The sequence below is a fragment of the Cydia fagiglandana genome, chromosome 2, assembly GCF_963556715.1.
Source record: "Cydia fagiglandana chromosome 2, ilCydFagi1.1, whole genome shotgun sequence".
Classification (NCBI taxonomy): Eukaryota; Metazoa; Arthropoda; class Insecta; order Lepidoptera; family Tortricidae; genus Cydia; species Cydia fagiglandana.
In genome coordinates this window covers 26,953,807-26,974,702 of record NC_085933.1, presented here as the reverse complement: position 1 = coordinate 26,974,702, position 20,896 = coordinate 26,953,807, and the positions used below count along the sequence as shown (strand labels likewise).

Sequence of the window (20,896 nt, the reverse complement as noted above, 5' to 3'; positions counted from 1 at the left end):
AAAGGGAGCAAATTTGGAGGTTATAGTGAAGTACAGTCAGCAAGAGTTTACATTTATTAAATTTATTACGGGATGTTTGGAGTTGAAGTTTAAAATAAATAAAATTAATATTAAATAGTTTCTTGACGTGGTTGGGTACAGTCAGTCACAATTATTGTTGTTGACTTACGTTTTTTTTTAAATAACTTACCGATATTCAAATAGCGGTTTACCTTTAAGGTCGAATCTTATTGTAGTAGTTTCCACAATTGTTTCGTACGGGAGTTATGTTTATTACCTACTTTTCCTTATCTATTGTCTCGACTTAAATCGAGTTTTTTCCTTATTGTTGTTATTTTAGGTGATGTAAATACTTACTTATTAGTTAACTATCGGTGATTGCGCGTTTTTTTTGTTGATGTTCGGTAGGAGTTTTTTTTTATGGTTGCGTGCAGGAGTTTTGTTTACGTATTACTTTCTTCCGATCGTGTCTGAGCAAACGTAACTCAGTCACGTGGTTTGTTTGTTGTTGGTGGGCGGAGAGGACGATTTAAAGACTCTTCGCGTGTTTTACCGGGGTGCTGGCGCTTTAAACCAGCATTCCAATCGGCACTGGCTGGTCGGGTTCTGGCGGACTTTAAACCGTCAGGCTCTTAATAGCAGTGCCATCTTCCTTGTTAACGCTTTGCGGTATGACTTAAATCATATGCGTGAACGTTAATGTTGACGTTAGGGGGTTGTTATGCGGTACACGCCTTAAAGCGTTGTCCGCAAACATCGGATTTTTGTGTGTCAGACTGACAGACTTGCATTGCCTGAAATGGAGCCTGTACAGTCGACTTCCTTGTGTGTCTCGTGTTGTTTCGAACGTTACCGTCTGCCTGTCGTTCAGACACAGCTGGTCAACGTATCGTTGTGTTGCGTTTTGTCTCGTTTCCGCGTTCAGACCTGTGTCGACTTAAGGCACGGCCTGATAAATGCGCGTTACTTGAATGGTGTAAAGTAGCAGTCACCGATCTTAGTTAGTTAAATTTTACCTGGCTATAGGCCGTCTATCCACAGTGAGTGTTGGCAGTGCAGGGCGAAATCCCTGATTTCGCACTGCAGGGCCAGTGTTCCTGTGAGGAGTGTCGACTGGTAGCTCAGTGGCTCTTTAGCCGAGCTATCGGACACTGCCCTTAACTCATATGGGTAATTGACTGTACTCAGTCCTTACCACAGATTATTGATTAATCTGTTACCTTACGCACATTCCGCCATATAATTTGGACGTGCAGCCCGCGACCCAGGTCGCTCGCTGCGCCGCCAAGATATACAGCGATGCAGTGCGTAGGTAGGGAGCTTTGCAGCTTCGCTTATTAGTGTTTAGTTTCGTTTAGGTTAATATACGTTTAGGGTATCATAGTGTATATTACAGTACAGTAATATTATAGTTTGTATGTGGTAATTTGTGCACAGCTCGGCTGTGCTTATTTTTTTATTATGGTTTAGTGCGTGGGTTCGAATTGGGTGGTCGTTGCTTTCCTTCATGCCTTTGGCGTCGATTTTTTTTTTGGGACTTCGTCTGGAAAATAAGAGGGTGGTTTTGCGAGCTGGGGGCCAGCTCAAAATTTTGCCGTAGTCAAAATTTTCTTCGGGTAGGGGAGCACTGTAACAACAAAATTTTAATTCTTCATTTTTTTTTTAATACCGTTTAGTATGTGACCCGTCTTCGTTTGATACCCTTACCGCCATCTAGCGAGCCCAGTCGATAACAACATGGTCCGGGTTGCTATATTAAAAATTAATTTAGGCTTCTTCCTACATTTTTGGTTTTCTTTTAATCGAAAGGGGTTTGTAAATTAAAATTGTCTTCAAATATTGTTTTTTCTTTCTATTTAATATTAGTCCAAGTAAATTAAAAAAAGAAAGGTAATGTTTTTTTCCAAAGTCACCTCGAACTCACGAATCCAGTTCGGGCTGTGGCAACTCTGCCATTTGGTCTGTCATTACTCCTGTCAAAATGGAGAAGGAGGATCGTTTTTCTTTTGCGGTGTTTCGCCGTATGAAAGCTGTTTTATGGCTATAATAACTTCCATCGGAAGACATCTCCTTTTTGAGTGAGTATTTTGGTGATTTCTGCAGTGGGTTTTGTGCATAAGATTCCATTTAATAGCGTGGTGAATTTTATTTCACAGTCCCGGATTTTTATCCTATATGGAAGTCGTGTGAGACGATGGTGTGTTGGTGGAGGCCTCATCGAGTCGACATGCTGGTCAATCCCGGCCACGTATGCCGCTTCTCCTCGATGGGTAAGTTAATTACTTGTTTTTGAATTCGTAATCCTTACGCCCATGCGGGGGTCCGCTCTTTAAATCATGAACCGATTTTTCTCCTTTATTTAGGTTCCAGCTTGTCAAAAGTCTGTGAACCCTGTCTTACTACCTGTAACTCGTTACAGGGCCTACCACTTAGTCTACAGTTTGGCTGTAAGGCAGCCCCCAGCCAGCTTGGTGTACCGGCGGTCGGGGCCTGTTCGCTATTACTACAACTACCATGGATGCAGAGGCACTGCGACATGAGTCTCCATTAGTGTGTCGGCAGTGGTACCTTCCTTCTAATGTCACTACTTAAAAGGTCAGAGACAACCAATTTATTATATTCTCCAAGGCGCCCAACTTACTTTAAATAATTTTCCTTATTTTTTATACCACGTACCCAGAGTGCCCAACCATAAGAAATGTAGCCGCCAAACCCACATTTGCTCTCATATTTTTAGTTAAGTCTGTAGTAAGCTAGCCGAGGCTATTTAATATATTATAATGTCATAAGTTAACATTTGACACTTCTAAACTTAGATATTTGTCGTTTAGTCAAATAAATGTATTATAAGTAATGTACTAGTTTCCTTTATTCCATTTTAATTAGCCCCCTAAAATACTAATGGTAACAGTATTTCTTTTATTTCATACGTCTTTTTTTAATGTACGCCATGCCGCACCATACAGACAATGATGTGAAATCGTCGGCGAACGTCCGCGAAATCAGATGCCATGGGAAGTGTAGAGTAGAAGTATTTAATACTGGGTAGTATCTATAAGTACTAATTTTAATTGCTACATCAGCTTTGAATTCTGAACGGTGACCCTGCTTATAAAGCTGATGATTCTATAATAGAGTCGTATCCAGCTAAGTGTACCTACTTTTATATTTGTGTGATGAGCACTGTGCAACGGGGTTGATTTGTGTAAGAGCAAGGGTTTACGCATTTGAGCAGTAGGTACTACTTACAGGCAAACACACGGAATACACTTTTCCGAATCACACAATCACAAATATGGGGATTATTACTTTTTTACCAATATTACCTCACACGTATCCCCTTCGAAAAATATCGTATGTGCCATATTACCATCGTGTAGTTACACCGTTTTAAACTAAAGTTGTATTAACTACTACAACCGATAGGATTCTGGGTCACGTCCGGATACGACAGAACGATACGATATTCGATGCGAAACGCTATGCTCGACTAAAAGGTTTCATGCATACGTAGCGTTCTCAGGTATAGATAATTTTCTTGAAGTCTCTCTATTTCAGCTTGCTGCAGAGTGCAGGTTGATCTTGAATGTAGTTGTAACGTTGATTATTTAAAGACTGTCTGCACCAAGCTTCGGCAAGGTAAACTTAGCTCTTATTTGAATAGGAGAACTTTGACAGTTTCTTATAGAATTAGAGCCCAAAGACGTGACTTGAGTTTTAGAGGTCTGTCACGAGCCCTTTATTTTAATTTCAAGTATTATTTTTAGAAAACATGACATGTTAAAGGACGAGAACTCGTGAACGATCGAACGGTGAATCTCGAAGATAGTATACAGTGTGTGTATTCCATACGGGCGTATAATGTATCCAGTTATAGTATCTGATCATACAAATCGTATAAGGTAATCATTTTATTAAATAGTGTTATTAATTAGGTGTAATTAATTTTTTTAATCCTACCTAGCAGCAATGTACGCCGTCCACCTTAATTTGACATGACAAGTAATTAACTACTTGCCACGTCAAATGAAGTGTTTGTTTACTTTATTTTTATGTATTTTTGAGACAAACCCTAAATTAAAGAAGCATGATCGGAATAATCATGGCCTTAAGTAAATTATTATTTTGCAGCAATCGCTTAAGGTGTAATTATTACTTACTGTACGCCTGATACGAGGCAGTGCAAATTACGTTAGTTATCCTGGTAATACGACTGTTGAATTTTCATTTCACTATCAAACTAAGTACTTATTAGTTTATCCATCATTAAATTTTACAAACAAGTAGTAATTGTGAAGTAGATTTCTGATAAATCCACGTATTTAACTGCATGGAAACCCGCATTTATCAATAAACGACTGACGTTTCTTGTCAGCACTTTATGTCATTATCTGTTTTGATAACATTATTACTCCTTAACCTTAAGGTAACGGAAAGGTTTGATTAGAATAAAACTACAACATAAACATCGAAGGAGTCCAGTAATTGTCTAATTGACTTTTTGATTTAAATTTAGGTATGAAGTAGAGATAAAAACTTTTTGATTTTAGGTTGATAAAAAAATTTCAATTTATGGTTTCTGTTTTCCTGACATAATTTGTCATGTTGCCGTCAGTGATAAAAATAATTGTTGAAAATGTCGCTACCGTCGAATTTTCCTCCTAATGAACTCGCTGATATGATTTTGATTTACGGCGAAGCTCAACAACGCGGCCGAAGAGCTTTGTACAGAGAGCGATTTCCGAACAGGCGAACTCCGCGAAACTCACGAGTAATCGTCAATGCTCTTCAGCGTATTCGAGATGGTCTACCTATCATTGGAAGAACAATTGGAGAGCAATACGAGCAATTAGTCTGCCTGGACGAGTAGAGGAAAACATTTTGCAATTTTTCTCATTGCACCCGGAGAGCAGCACCAGAGAAGTGTAAGAGGAGTCTGTTTACCGTCGCTGCATCACTTGCATGGAACTGCGTGGCCGTCACGTAGAAAACAAGTACCTAATGCGGGTAAATCGACGTGATTAGTTAAGAAACCTATGCAATAAAGTAATGAGTAATTATTTTCGACTTTTATTGAATAATATCCGCCGTTTCCCGCACGGGATGGCAGAGATCCGAATTTGCAATGAATTACAATAATTACACATTAACACCACTGTGGTTTATTTTGTTACTTAAATTAATAAACACTGACGTGATAAACGTCATATCATATGACAATTAGCTAGGTATGTTAATTGATGTGGACGCAATACATTGCGTGCTCAATTATTATGTATGAAAAAAAAAATCTTATCTCCTAAAAAAAACAATGTAATTAAGCTCCTTAGGTCCTATACTGATCGTTATTAAAATATACGCCCGTATGGAATACACACGCTGTATACCGATACTGAGAAAATCGACTTGAGATTGTCAAATAAACGTCAATTCCGCAGCTTCTTTGTCGGCAGCAAAGTCGACAAAATGATCAATGTTGTTCGTTGTTCGAGAAAAACGCTAGTCGACGAACTAGTCCCTATGACAGAATTAGCCACCTTGATCTTATACGTAGAAAAGTTACACCTTAGCAAATCATTTAAATAGAATGAGAACTGTAGAGACTTAGATATTTGGAAAAGTATTAGAAGGTGGCAGATACTTATTTGGCGCGTTGTTTCATGGGCTACTATTGATGCTGGCACTGAATTTCAAAGTATTTAATGATTTTTGAGAAGATTATTAGTCACGAGTACCATCCACATCCATTAGGCCTATGGTCCTTGTTAAATGTTTACCTTGTAAAGTGGGTAAATGCTTTTTGCATAATTACGCAGTAAAATTTAATTTACTAAGCCTAAGGGGTTTCTTGAGTTGAGACGGGCCATGTTTAGTAATGAGCCATGTGCCGCTAATATTTAAAAGGAGATTAGTCTCTCGGTTTGGTCAATGTCGGATACGTCGTTACCAAACTTAAATGTATCTGGGCGGGACATGTTGCCAGGCAGAGTGATGGCAGGTGGGACACAGTATTTATTGTGTTACATGCTGTTGCATGTTGTGAAGTATTATAGATTTAAGTATTATAATGAGTGATCCTGTAAGGGCTCCGTTTTTCCCTTTCCTTTACAGAACGCTAAAACCAAACTCTGCCCATTCAAAACAAGTGGTAAAGCCTGAGCTTTGCCGGATACTTAAAAATAAAAGGTCAACCTTCGGAAGCGATTTTTGTTTTTCAGTCCCTGTTTGGCAAAAAAGGGGCGAGTCAGGGAGTCCGGGCATTTTAGGCAGCTTTGCTCGCGGCTCGTTAAGCCCCCACTAATGAACGGGGTTTACAGCAATACTGCTGCCGAGGCAATATCACGATTGATGAAGGAAAAAAGTTAAAAAAACAAGTAGGTACCTAAAGTTGAAAAGGCAGGATCAAATAGTAACATCCGTGATTATTTCTCACTTGATGGTCTCATCGGAAGATCAGCGCTGGAAGTCGTCAGCAACATGCTGAGATGGGGCCATTTCGTGACACTTAATTTTGCACTATGTTCATTCTATGTATGTCTATTGTCAGTGTGTGTTTACGAATAAAAAACTATTCTATTCTAATCTAACAACTGACAGCTAAAGTGGCCAAATTACAAAGCGACACTAGGTACCTAATCTACCTTTGTCTCCTCTATCATTATAAGTACCATACCTCACAGATTTAGAATGACGCTTAGGTACGCTTCAGGCCGTATGGCCCGATTCGAACTTTAAGATGCGTCAAATATTACGTCTAGATACGATTTGCATTTTTGTTTGAAGAAACGCCACTTTTGACACTGTCATATTTAATCCCATATCGAATCTAGACATATTATTGACGTTAACATGCACTTTAACAAGTCTAAGAACCTAGGTAGGTAATTAAAATTAAATTGATAACATTATACGTCTTACGAGTAGGTACAGTCACCTGCAATAACATGTTACTCTTCGAAGGCCGCAAAAATATGTGACGCGCTCTTATGGCTCTATTAATAAGATCGTGTCAGATATTTTTGCGGCCTTCGTTGTGTTACATATTATTGCAGGTGACTGTATATATACATAATTATTTTGATATTATATAGAATGTATAAACCCTTAAAAGTTTTGTTTAAGTAGTTGTTTTTCATGAAAAATTGTTAAAGGATAACTAGTTAGTTGGTGGTGGTGGTGGTGGTGGTAGTTAGTGGATACTAATTTAAGTTTTATTACTTTTCAGATATTCTAATTCATTTCGTCGGTGAGACATGTTTTCGCGTTTTTTACTGTAAATTACTTTATCAGCACAAAAACTCAGTCATTATGCTTACTTTTGAAATGCAGATGAGATATTTCTCATAATATCCTAGGATGACAACAGAAGGTCTACCGCGAAAACTGATGTTCCCAAATTGCGGGCATCTTTCTCTTTTACTCCAATTAAGGCGTAATTCGAATGACAGAGAATTTGCGAACTTCGGTGTTCGCGGTAGGCCCTCAGAAACGACCTCGTTGCTAGAGCAAGTGGGTTTTCTTAATAAGATTTCTCGCGGTCCGACGATTTTGCTCGTAATATTTACTTTCAGTTATGCGGCTTCGCCTGAACTCTGGATCCTTCCAAGTTATTCGAATAGTTTTGTGTTCAATTTGGTTTAAAGTGACGGCCCGATTCGAACAGATACGTCAAATATTTCGTCTTAGATACGATATGGATTGGATATACCAGTGCCAAAGTAACGTTTCTTTCAAATAAAACGTCACTTTTGACCCTGACATATCTTATCCATATTCCATATCGTATCTAGACGTGTTTAGTTCGAATCTGGTCTTTAGTTTATTATTTATTAAATGTTATACTTAATACGAGTAGGTCTTTAATGAGTTAAAAACAATTTTTGAGGTTAAATATCAAATAAATCAACCAAGTTTCGACCAAATTCCAAAGAAGTGTATGCTAAGGATCCCGACTGAATTTTTAGTCATCATTTTTGAGTGATTTTTTCTGTCCTATACAGCATAACGACTTTTGACCAATACACACATGTTAATAAAGGTTATGTAACGGGTAATGGCGGACAGTGATGATTTTATTGCTTTTTTAACGCGAACGAACTATATTATTTTTTAATCCTTATGACACTGACAATTTTTCATGATATTATCCCATGATTAAAACGAGTAAAATTCGATATACGTAAATAAAAACTACAATTTTGCGGTCCACCCTCCATAGACAATGATTTGTGCCTTTCTTAAGCAAATAAACAGCGCGATTCGGGAAATGAATTAGGGATTAACTAGACACGATATAATATAGTACGTCCCACGGGTAAAGGTACCTTATGGCGGTTGGCGCTTACGCTATTATTTAGCTCCTTTCCAATATTATCGCGGCGCTATGAGACGTAAGCGCCAGCCGCCATAAGGTACCTTTTGTAGTGGAACGTCACATATCTTTACTATTTCATATCTAGTGAGTCTCTAATTTATTTCCCGAATCGAGCCGAAAGGCTAAGAAAATGGCTAAACGTAATTAATGTTAACAGAGAACCGACATGTTGAAACATGTCTAACAGTGCTTAATAACTGAAAACCACACCATTCAAGCCTCGATACTCTATGAAAGGGGTTGATTGACCGCTCCGCCTGTATGATTAATGTCTATCCTGCCGATAACAGGCTATTAATTATAACCAGCAAGTCACAGGCGCTAATTAACTCACTGCTCTCTCTCTCGCTTTGTTAAATGGAAAGAGATGGTGTTGTGGTTGGTTTACTCCGAAACGTGTTGTTTATGTGTTGTGGGATATTCAGTAAGTAAGTAATTCAAATCGTTCCTAATTAGAAACACCTTCAACTGGTGACTGTAAACTTGATTTTCTAATCAGGAACGATTTGGTTGGTTACGCGCGTGACTAGGCGCCGGACAGTGATGATTTTACTACATTCAGTAAGTAAGTAAAATCATCATGGTCTACCGGCCTAGCGATGCTCGTAACCAATCAAATCGTTCCTAATTAGAAAGTATGGCTTCAACTGGTCACTGTGAAGTGTGAACTTGATTTTCTAATCATAGAACGATTTGGTCGGTTACGGGCGTGGCTAGGCCGGACAATGGTGGATTTACTGCATGCTTAACGCGAACGCAGCCCATGTTTATGAAATATCTAACCTACTGGGTAATAAGATTTTTAATCGGATTTTATATTAAATAAAGACTAGATTTAGACCCTTCTACCTAAACACTAAATAATGTTTTTATATATGTTAGGTACGTGTTCATACGTAATGCCAAACATGCGTTAGATATTATCGCTTTAATCGCCACATTTGGCCCATTCTACACAATCCTTGATGCGGACTGAATCATTAATGCGGCTAAGCCATACATATAATATAATAACTACATATAATACGCCATTACCAACTGGCAGACGGCAATGTTATAGTTCGGGACGCGTTTAATCTGTGGCTTAAATGATTTAACGCTTGGCTCTGAGCTTAATTAAATAGTGGTGCCAAGAATTATATGGATGGTACACATGTTGTTCGACATGTAAAATCCGGGCTTATATAGAGATACTTTGATATAACGGCCTACGAAGCCGGATTCCGGGAAACGAACTCGGATCAACTGCTTGGAAGGCAACTATGCTGACCAACCCATCTGTTTTGTTATGCAGAAATAAATCTTCGAAAATCAAGACATATGTATAAGAACGACAACATGACTACTCTTAAGTATTAATTAACTTTAAATAGGTAATTAATATGAAAAGGAAGTGAAAAAGATATGCGTTGGCCGAGAATCGAACTCGGATCAACTGCTTGGAAGGCAACTATGCTGACCATTACACCACCAACGCATCTGGTATCTATTATAAAATCTCCACTCACATTCGTCCATTGTGAAAAAACTTAGTATTTGTTCAGCTGAGAAATTAGTCACACATACTCATAAATTGCATTATGTAGAAATTATAGAAATAAAACTAATTAAAATTTGAAGTTAAATATGCCTAAGACCAGATATATACCATATGGCGCGACTTTGTTATCTGTCTGTTTGTGTGTATGTACGTTCGCAATAAACTTAAATATGACTGATCGGATTTTCATGCGGTTTTCACCAATCAATAGAGTGATTCTTGAGGAAGGTTTAAGTGTGTAATTTGTTAAGGTTTTGTATGCGAAGCCGGGGCGGGTCGCTAGAGTACTCGTAACAAACACTAGTAACCTCGTCTTTTGCAGGGGAATCAAAAATGTAATCAGCCTCTGGAGTTCAAAATATCATATTAAACTAAAATGTCCAACCCTGACACGGATCTGCGAAGTCTTTATTATATCATATCAGCTGAGCAAATAATCTGAGGGATGAATGAATTCTTTTAGTTAGCAATGACAAAATTGGGAGACTCACACAGATGCGTTGGTGGTGTAATGGTCAGCATAGTTGCCTTCCAAGCAGTTGATCCGAGTTCGATTCTCGGCCAACGCATATTTTTCAAACAACGTTAGTTAATTACCTGGCAATTAATTAAATAATGACCTACTTTGATGACTATCCGTTGATTACTTCTTATTAACAGATAAAAGTTTTATTTGTAAGTATTAGATTTACATTTATGTTCAGCTTTCAAAAACGACAACGCTATAATAAATAATACACAGAACATAATTTTGTGATAAACATCTTAATTACCAATTGAACTTTTACCAGTAAGCCGTCATTTTAATTTGAGCGAATAAAATAATTACACACCCAATTTCTACACAAACATATAAGAGTATGTTCTCTGTATGCAGTAGAAAAATAATTATTTTACCCACCTTAGGTACATAAATGACTTCTTTTGATATGTCAAGCCCCACTTAACGTCATAATTGTCATGGATACATTAATGTTCAATTTCTATGACGTTATATAACGTCCCTTTTAAGAGACCCTCGGGACGTGGGTCATGACTCAATGGGAAGCCATTACGGCACAGATCGGCCTAATGTCTGTAATTATGCCTCGTAATCAATAACTGGGTCAAGTTGAAGTAAACAACAATGTTAGGTATCGAAATATATGTGGGTAGGTACATCTTCTATAATGTTTATTATAAAAATAGCGCTGGTAGCCTTGCAGTAAAAGCTCCGCAGGTTGAAACCCTAGCTCGTTTGGGGTATCCAATCAATGAGTATTTCGCAACTCTTAGTACGATATATCACTTGGTATTTACCAGTCGCTTTTCGGTTTTCCTTCATTTACGTCTAAAGGAAACCGGACTAAAATCAATAAGGCAAGTTGCCACTCTGGCTTAGAAGGTCTGATGGTTGTCGATTTCGTAAAACTAGTGCTTACGGCAATTCTTGGCATTAGTTGTCATGCGGACCCTAGGCTTTCATGAGCTGTGGCAAAAAATTGGGACAAACGCAAGGATGATGATAAACGATGATGATTATTCTCTAATATTTAAAGTTTCCAACTTGAAGATTAGACAAAATTTACAATGATAATTAACCACCTCTTTTTTTGGAGAATCTTAATGGAGGCTGCTTTTGTCTAAAAGTTTGCGAGTCGACTATGTAGGTACCTATAAGTTAAAAATCTTAATATTATTGAATCGTACTAACCTGAGGCAGATGTCTTGTGCGCCTTACTGGAGTGGCTTCTATCCCCGGAGGTTTTCCATTCCTCACCGGCTCCTCTTCCTTCACCGGTCTCGAAATTGGTATGTTATGCTTCTCAAAATACCCGTTTTGAATCATCTGGTCTAAGGATACCTCCAATTCTCTCACAGGAACTACTTTCCTACCACATACCGGGTCATCTATCACCATCTTTCTATTACAACCTGATACTTCAGAGAATTTAACGTTTTTCTTAACTTCATCAGGGCGTTTTTTAGGTTTTTCTGGAGGATCAGTAGTCCAATATCGTGCATTTTTCTCAGTCAATCTTAAAGGCTTGCAAACAGCTACGTTTTTCGCGTTCATTTCGATTTTAGGTTTTCTATTTTCCATTTTGGGTCTAGGTTCGTGTCTAGGTTCAATTTTAGGCTCGTTGCTCATTTCGATGCTTTCTAAGCGTCGTTCAGGTCTTTTTCTGTAAGGTTCATAAGTTTCCCGAGGTCGTCGTCTCTCCTGTTCGATTCTGAAGTCGTAATAATCTTTCTTTCTATGTTGTTGCCGGTCCTCATAGTACCCGTAGCGTGGAAGCGAATTGTACTTATCGTAGGTCGTAGGTAGATTTAGATATTCGGGTCTGATGGGCCGGAATAGGGAAAGCCGGCCTTGCGCTTCGTCGAAATCTGAATAGATATCTTCATATACGTATCCGTTTTTCCGGCGGGGCTGTGTTCTGTAGTGTTCGTAGCGGTGCTCCTGTCGTCTTTCATATCGGTAATCCGCGTTTCGTTCGTAGAGCAATTTTTCTCGGGAGCCGGCCATGTTGTATTATTGGGTCCCCGCCTGAAAGGGAAAGCGTATTAATGAGGGTTTCGAAGGTTGGATTAAGTTGGGTAAGGTGCCGCTTTAGGTGCGTTAAGTTTTTATGTTTTTTAACATAAGTTTGAAAAGTGGAAATCGATGTTGTGCGTTAAATAATTAATTCAGTTGATAGGATTTTAAGAGCTATTATTACTTTTATCGTATCTTAGTAAACCCAGCTGAATAAATAATAAGTATACGACGAAGTCTTCGGAAATAAAACGTGTATTACATTTGCTATATATCACAGATGCGTTGGTGGTGTAATGGTCAGCATAGTTGCCTTCCAAGCAGTTGATCCGAGTTCGATTCTCGGCCAACGCATATCTTTTTAATTTTGAAGGTACATTTAATTAACAGGTACTTAATGTTAATTACGAAGTAAGTTCAAATTGGGTAGATTTTCTATGTAGGTAGTAATTCCACGTAGTACAACAGATGCGTTGGTGGTGTAATGGTCAGCATAGTTGCCTTCCAAGCAGTTGATCCGAGTTCGATTCTCGGCCAACGCATAAATATTTTAATTTTGTAGGTATATTTAATTAACAGGTACTTTACGAAACAATAAGTTCAAATTGGGTAGATTTTCTATGTAGGTATAAGTAATTCTACGTAGTACAACTAGACGTGTGCGCCGATTAAAAAATGATCGGCGGCGGCGTTTGCCAAAAAATCGGCGGCGGCGGCGTGTTTTCGGCGTGAAATCGGCGTGACCTTGACTTTCAGGTTTCTTAAGAAAAATCATTAATTTGTTGTTTTTCTTGAAGATTTGATCAATGCAGGTATAGTTTGAATATGCTGTGAGTAAAATAGGGTTAGTAAATGAATATAGGATAGGTATAATCACTTGATTTCCCTAGTAATTGGCTTGCATTAAGAGGTTACCTGGTCCCGATGACCTTCGATCTGATCTGTAACTCTCCGTATTCTCAAGCTTTCCATGGCTTATCCTATTAAAAATGACGTACTTTAACAAAACAGAACTCCACATATCCTTGACATTGCTAGACATGGTGGACTCCTATGGCTTCTTTTTAATGTTTTTTTTGTCGTACAAGCACCAGGCTCACTGAGACGTATCTTCTTTATCGTGTTCTCATTGCTCAGGCTCTCGACCACATGTAATTTGTCTCCATTTTGTGCGGTTATAAGCCGTATGGACTGCACGGTACAGACTGCCACAAGCCGACCTCTTCATTTCATAACGTTCGACCATCTCATACATGCTCTAACTCGAGCACGTTTGTCATTCATTCGCCTTAAACTCATGTGTTTCTCCACATCATGCGTTGGATAATATGTCCGAAGAATCTAAGGGCTAACCCATGGCATGTTGGGAAGAGATGAGTGGCGATTAGAGCTCTTTGAGAATGGAGGGGTTTCTTCTAGCTGTCCAAGCAGCACTAGCAGCAGTCTTCGTTCGTTCGTTAACAGTTGACGGTGAATACTTAGGATAACTCAGTTACTTTAATATGTGTGTTAAATAGTTTCTGCAACTGGCTATTCAGTTTCATTCAATTAATAATTGACGTATATTTGACAACAGTGACATAAATAATACAAAAAAAAAAACATATTGTAATCCAAAAACCAGCTTGAAATAGCTAATTAACAACACTCAAGGTCACGCCGATTTCACGCCGATCATTTATCGGCGGCGGCGGCGTGGTCAAAAAGGCCGGCGGCGGCGGCGCGCCGGCGCGGCGCACACGTCTAAGTACAACAGATGCGTTGGTGGTGTAATGGTCAGCATAGTTGCCTTCCAAGCAGTTGATCCGAGTTCGATTCTCGGCCAACGCATATTTTTTAAGAAACTTTTTCTAACAGAATTTAGCGCAACGGTTTTTGATTAACATTGATTACGTCGTATTTAAAAAGTAATATACGAAGTCGATATTTGTAAATTTAAGGAGAAAAATATTTTCGTTAGTTTTTTGGGAAATTATATATGGTTTCCAGTAATTTTACTAGAAATTTGAAGTTATTCTTTAATTGTAAATAAAAGAATTAACGTACTAACCATTAGTAGATCTTATTCATTTACAAAAATCTATGAATGTTCATTTAATAGTGTATAAACTATAACACCCGAGATTTTCCCACAAATCGGCCAACAAATGTAGCAACACTGTCGACCAATCGGGCAACCGCTGAAGCTGGCGTTCAGCTCTATGTATATTCATGGAGAATTAGATTAAAATGCAAAGCAGTGCTAGATGGGAATGGTATATGTAGACGTAGCTTGTTACGCTACGTCTTACGTAGGCGAACAACGCGCGAACGCGGCGCGGCGCGGCGCGGCGCGGCGCGCCGCCTGACATTCGCGTGCAAATCGCGCCGCACCGCGTTCGCAACGAGATCGCTTACGTAGGACACTTCTATGGGCATCAAAGGATTGATTTCGCCGCGCCGCGCCGCGCCGCGTTCGCGCGTTGTTCGCCTACGTAAGACGTAGCGTTACTGTATTAGTTAACCGCATAGACTACAAGTATAGATTCCTGAAATCACAGAGTAGATCTGGGCATTTGAGGGGGTATGGCCGCGGACTGGACGAAAGCGGCGCGCGGCGCTATGAGCATAAAATCAAGGCCGTACTTACATTGCGCTCGATCAAATGTGGCGTACCACGGGCAAAGGTACCTAATGGCGGTTGGTGCTTATGCTGTTATTCAGGATGCTCCAATGTGAATACGCTGCTATGCGTCGTAAACGCCAACCGCCATAAGGTACCTTTGCCAGTGAAACGTCACAAATGTATGAACGACCTTGATTTGCCGCTCGCTGCGCCGCTTGCGTCCAGTCCACGGCCTGTGAGCCATTCACTTACAACTACGGGTACGTTATGTAGGGACTGTAGGAAAGCGCAGAGACTCTTGAGATGGAAGCAGCTCTTTCCATGAAGGTTAGAAGATCGTATCGGTCCGGAAATACCGCAGGGGTCCGTATGTGTGAGATACGTAGTATAAAAACAAAGATCACACTTACATTTTTACGAGATGGTTCACTTTTGCTAAGCTAATACGTACTTATATCGAAATAATAAGTTAGAACTGCTGTTCAATAACACAACTACCCTCCATGTATATTTCTTGACCATAACTGTCAGAACATAAGTAAGGTAAATAAAGTATTTTATAATAATAAGCCATGATATTAAATTTGTATTAGTTTGCGTTAATTATTCTATAATAAATTAAACTAAATGCAGCAAATACATTTGTTGAATTGAATTATTATAATAACCGGATGTGCAGGAAACATCTTACTTGTTATTCCCACCAAGAAGTGGTAGAAGGGGTGAAGTCTAATCGAATATAAGCGGGTGTCTGACAGTTGTGGGTCACTTCTCAGTTGGAGAGCTACGACGACGAACGAAGTTAAGTGTCAATTTTATTTAATTGTGATTTTATGACTTGTTATAAATTTCTGTATGTTTTCTTTGTGTTATAGTCTGATGGTATGTACGTTACAATCTTTAATGTAAATATAACCCTTTGATGAGTTTTTAATAGTTACTATGTAACGTATATTCCAACTGATTACGGTGTAATACATCATGTGGCTTATTGCTCGATCTTTATTACTATTTTAAACTATGCCAAGTGTGTACGTTAAGGTAGCCAGTACTTTAAGCCACCAATATTTATTACGCATAAAATAATATTTTTGTGAATGATGTGATAATAAAGCCGATTAATTGTTCCGTAAATCTACAATATACTTTTACTTACAATCTGCTTATATAAATATATTACTTAAATAATGTCTACCATTTTTCATATTCTAAACCTTGTAGTTGTCGCTATAATAAATACATTACTTTGAGCAATAATTAACTAGTCTTAATTAAATACTGCCTTACATCCTTATTTCCTATTTTATCAACGATAATATTAAAGTAAATCTGACATCAGAAGTGGGATGATATTACACACATTCTATGCCTACAAAACTAATGTTTCAGGAGCAGTACGAGTATAAGGACTGCTAGTCAACAGCGGGACGCCATCCAACTCCAAACAGACACTGTAAGCCGCGCTATCCTGGACACAAGGACACTGGTGTTTCACTTTCAGTGAAAACCCCAGGTGAAACAAGATATTTGGTATACTAAGCATGATGCTTTTTATGGAGAACCGCAGCAAGCAGCTCAAAAGTACTTCGCGAAACAGAAACTGCCGCACCTGTGAGACGCTGCGGAGTGGCGCCTGTCTGGAAGGATGACTGATGAATGATGTTGTTTCTGGTATGTTAAAATTTGGTTACACTTAAAAATAGGACTGTATAGGTATGTTTAGATATCGAATCACATCGAATAGTTACAGAGTTAGATAAACGTAAACGTCTGTCCTTTTCATAACCTGTTATGTAACCATAATGACGCATAAATAAATATTTTCTAATCTATACTATTCTAAATGACGACTTAGTTAATGACTGAATCGAATAAAAAAAAAAAAAAAAGAAGCTATTTGTGAAATTGGATTTTAGAAAAGCAGTTTGGTTTGAATAAGTTTCCAAACGTTGGAATAACGTTATTTATGGCCTGGATAAATATTTTAATCGTGACTCGAATCTCATTATAAGATTTTGAGGTCTGCATTAAAGACTACGTTGGAAATTTTAGGCGGTTAATAACAATGGGCATTTTAATTGTAACTTACCGCGTGTCTTAAGTTAGGTACGTTTATCAAGTCACGTTCAGCTGTCGGTTTAGTTACGAATTTGATACTTAATTTAATTGTCGCGGTTATGATATTTGTCGTCAGATTTGTGACTTTTCCTAACCGGCCGTTAACGGTATACAGTTAAGTGGAAATACCCTTATACGTCCTTTGAATTTTATTAGTCACATTATTTCTTATTTTTGTTACGATTGATACGAATAAATATTTATATAACACCAGTTACTTAGGTTCAATAGTCTGATATCGAAGGCACATATCTTAAAGATTCTATCTCACCGATCAGGATCTTATCAAGGAACTATTTCAATAAGTATAAAACAGTAAACAATATTAAACTGACAGGTCGTTTTAAAACTGTAAAGGATAAAGTCAACACGCTTTTGGTTTTCAGTTACAAGCCCCTCGTAAGCTTATCGATATTAAAACAGTCGGTGGTAGTCGTGATACTTTCATAAATAGTAATAACGGCTATTTACAATTTTGCACCTACAGTGCTTATTGCGAGTTCTGTGTACAGATAGTAATACGCGTTTGGCATAAAAGCGTTTTTGAAAGTATGCTTCCAATTTGATAAATTTACTGATTGATGGATATTAAATGACTATAAAAAAAAAGGATATCTCAGTGACAACCTTAGACAATTACGTCATACAAAATAGTAGACTAGTCAGTATTGTTCTTGTGGTAATCAGAGGTAATTCAAGTCCCGTGTTAGTAAATTATGTTTTGAAACCGTGAAGTTGAAAGATTTTTGCACATGCAAATTAGTCAGTAAATAAAAAGCACATATTCTCTTGGTAATAAAAATACTTTACAAAAAAAAAGGGGTAAATATACAACATAGAGTACAATAAATGTGTACAAAGTAAACGTATTCCTTTAGGACAATTCATCTAGGTGACCTGTAACTGGGTTGCCAACTTTTTTTTGGTGGAATATAGTATTTTCCAGAATAAGGCATCAAAAATATAGTACATTTCAAAAAAAAAAAAAAATAGTACTTTTAGATAAAATACTAAACATGAGTGTAATATACTTTTAATCGGAAATATAGTATTTTAGCGTACTATATATTTTTCCAAAAGTATATAGTACAAAGAGCCAAAATATAGTACAATACGATATAATATAGTACGGTTGGCAACCCTACCTGTAAGGAATATAAAAAATATATACACGGTGTAACATGAGGGGGCCGAATAGTTTTAGCAGCGTATTCCTGATTATATTTAGAGACAAAGTCCTTTAAACCTTTTTGAAATTCGCCTAGTTTCAGAGTTCATTTAATACAAATACAAAAAAAAAAAAAAATTAAAAAAAAAACTAGTTTTCTTTTTGATGACGATGTTACTACTATGGGACGTAGTCTAAATATCCTTATCGATAGATGTCAAAAAGTAACAAGTAACACTTTGCAACAACTATGATTTACGAAAAAAAAAAATTTTTTTGTAAAATTGTATTTTTAGTGACATGTTTACCAATAACATATACTTTTTATGTACAAGTACATTAAAAAAAAAAAATTTTTTTTTTTGGGCGAAATTGACATATACACATATTACATTATTTTCTCTCTTTTGACCTCAGAAATGCGTGGTTAAGGTCTTTCGCATTCCTTGTGAACACCATGTATATACGATATTTTAAACTGTTATATACTTTACCAGTTCTCGTAGTAAACTCGCATAAGCCCTTGGGTATATGTACCACCATTTACCTGGTCTGGCGGTAATTAAATATGCTGCGGTAATAAAATGCCTATAACAATGGCAATTTTGTACCTATGATCTTCTGGTTCATTTTAATGTTTGTTTTAATTTTGGTACATACAAGAAAACATAAGACCACCGGAATACTGATAAAGCCAAGTGGAAGGTAGATAGGTGAATTAACCTTTTGGTGCCACTTGTTGCTATGAGTGAGCTGTTCAGGAATAAAACGAATCGTATAATCCTGATTCTATAGTATTTAGCAAACATCAATTTTTATTTTTATTTATACCTAACCTATTGCCATAATGAAGCATGACTGATATAAATAATATGTCTTCGAATTAATTGTGTCCTACCCAGAAGCCCAAAACATCCTAGACCCATCCTAGAGAACAACTTTTGTAAGATGAATCCGCCTTTGTACGATAAGTTAAGATTCAACTAGAAGAATATCGCGTTATCTCCTGCGGTTTAAGGACAGTTACGATGGAAGCTCCAAAATACCATTTCATAAAAAGAAATACGTTGCCTTTTATTTGTAACCACATTTTTATTTTGCCACCGAAGCTTCAGCTAAATAAAAGACAGATCTATACATATTGAATACATTATAGATAATACTGATCACTGACTTTTAAAATAGTTGTTTTGTGGGATGGCCGAACGGAGTTTAAAATTCTGTTACATTAGGGTTATATAATTCATGGGAGTGCCCAACGTAGGAAGTTCTAATGGAATGAAAAAAAAAAAAAGGACGAAAAAAAAAATGAAAAACGTTTATTTCTGTTAAACGATTCAGGTTAATTTATAAAATTATTAGGATTAAGAAGTTTTATATACTTAAGGTAATTTATGTATAAAAAAAAAAGAAAAAAAAAAGTTTATAAAGTTTACTTATGTGAATGAGACATGAGTTGATTATCGATCGATTGAGAACTTCCAGTGTACATCATTCCAGTGTAGTTAAAAAGCTTATTTGACAAAATAATAACCGATTAATAATTGCTGCCGAGCCTGCGAGCTCTCGCTTGATGTAAGTGAAAAAGTAGCAATATAGGGACCTGCTGCAGAGCCTGTGTGCCCCACTTGATGTTATAGGTGGACCAGTAGCCAACTCAGGGCGATACATGCTACCGAGGCTGACTTGATGTGATAAGTGCCCGTAGCATGGTGATTGTAAGTAGGATAATTGCTGCCGAGCCTGCGAGCTCTCGCTTGATGTAAGTGAAAAAGTAGCAATATAGGGACCTGCTGCAGAGCCTGTGTGCCCCACTTGATGTTATAGGTGGACCAGTAGCCAATTCAGGGCGATACATGCTACCGAGGCTGACTTGATGTGATAAGTGCCCGTAGCATGGTGATTGTAAGTAGGATAATTGCTGCCGAGCCTGCGAGCTCTCGCTTGATGTAAGTGAAAAAGTAGCAATATAGGGACCTGCTGCAGAGCCTGTGTGCCCCACTTGATGTTATAAGTGGACCAGTAGCCAACCTAGGGTGATACATGCTACTGAGGCTCACTTGATGTGATAAGTGAAACAGTAGTATGGTGATTGTAAGTAGGATAATTGCTGCCGAGCCTTCGAGCTCTCACTTGATTAATGTGATATGTGATATAGTATCTGACTAATAAAAAATAGTAATTGCATATACTAAGTTTAATATAATAAATAAATAATAATAAATATAGAAATAAGGTACTTCGAGAACGAAGCACCTGTCAGTATGGCCGTGTGAGATACGTAGTATAAAAACAAAGATCACACTTACATTTTTACGAGATGGTTCACTTTTGCTAAGCTAATACGTACTTATATCGAAATAATAAGTTAGAACTGCTGTTCAATAACACAACTACCCTCCATGTATATTTCTTGACCATAACTGTCAGAACATAAGTAAGGTAAATAAAGTATTTTATAATAATAAGCCATGATATTAAATTTGTATTAGTTTGCGTTAATTATTCTATAATAAATTAAACTAAATGCAGCAAATACATTTGTTGAATTGAATTATTATAATAACCGGATG

At 37.5% G+C, this 20,896-nt stretch overlaps 2 protein-coding genes and 5 non-coding genes across 7 annotated transcripts in view; 4 read left to right on the top strand and 3 right to left on the bottom strand.

The window, feature by feature from the left end:
- Window positions 1–20,896, bottom strand: part of LOC134679533 (juvenile hormone epoxide hydrolase-like) — a 331,027-nt gene that overhangs the window by 42,595 nt on the left and 267,536 nt on the right. The gene's annotated exons all lie outside the window — the stretch shown is intronic.
- Window positions 1–20,896, bottom strand: part of LOC134679528 (facilitated trehalose transporter Tret1-like) — a 67,008-nt gene that overhangs the window by 16,282 nt on the left and 29,830 nt on the right. The window contains exon 2 of the mRNA XM_063538483.1: window positions 11,608–12,444. Coding sequence (XP_063394553.1) covers window positions 11,608–12,423 — 816 coding nt within the window. The 5' untranslated portion in view covers window positions 12,424–12,444. The remainder of the gene's footprint in view (window positions 1–11,607; window positions 12,445–20,896) is intronic.
- Window positions 9,780–9,851, bottom strand: Trnag-ucc (transfer RNA glycine (anticodon UCC)). Its single transcript has one exon. It is a non-coding gene; the product is annotated as a tRNA-Gly (tRNA).
- Trnag-ucc (transfer RNA glycine (anticodon UCC)) lies at window positions 10,412–10,483 on the top strand. The gene has a single exon. It is a non-coding gene; the product is annotated as a tRNA-Gly (tRNA).
- Trnag-ucc (transfer RNA glycine (anticodon UCC)) lies at window positions 12,715–12,786 on the top strand. The gene has a single exon. It is a non-coding gene; the product is annotated as a tRNA-Gly (tRNA).
- Window positions 12,903–12,974, top strand: Trnag-ucc (transfer RNA glycine (anticodon UCC)). The gene has a single exon. It is a non-coding gene; the product is annotated as a tRNA-Gly (tRNA).
- Trnag-ucc (transfer RNA glycine (anticodon UCC)) lies at window positions 14,191–14,262 on the top strand. The gene has a single exon. It is a non-coding gene; the product is annotated as a tRNA-Gly (tRNA).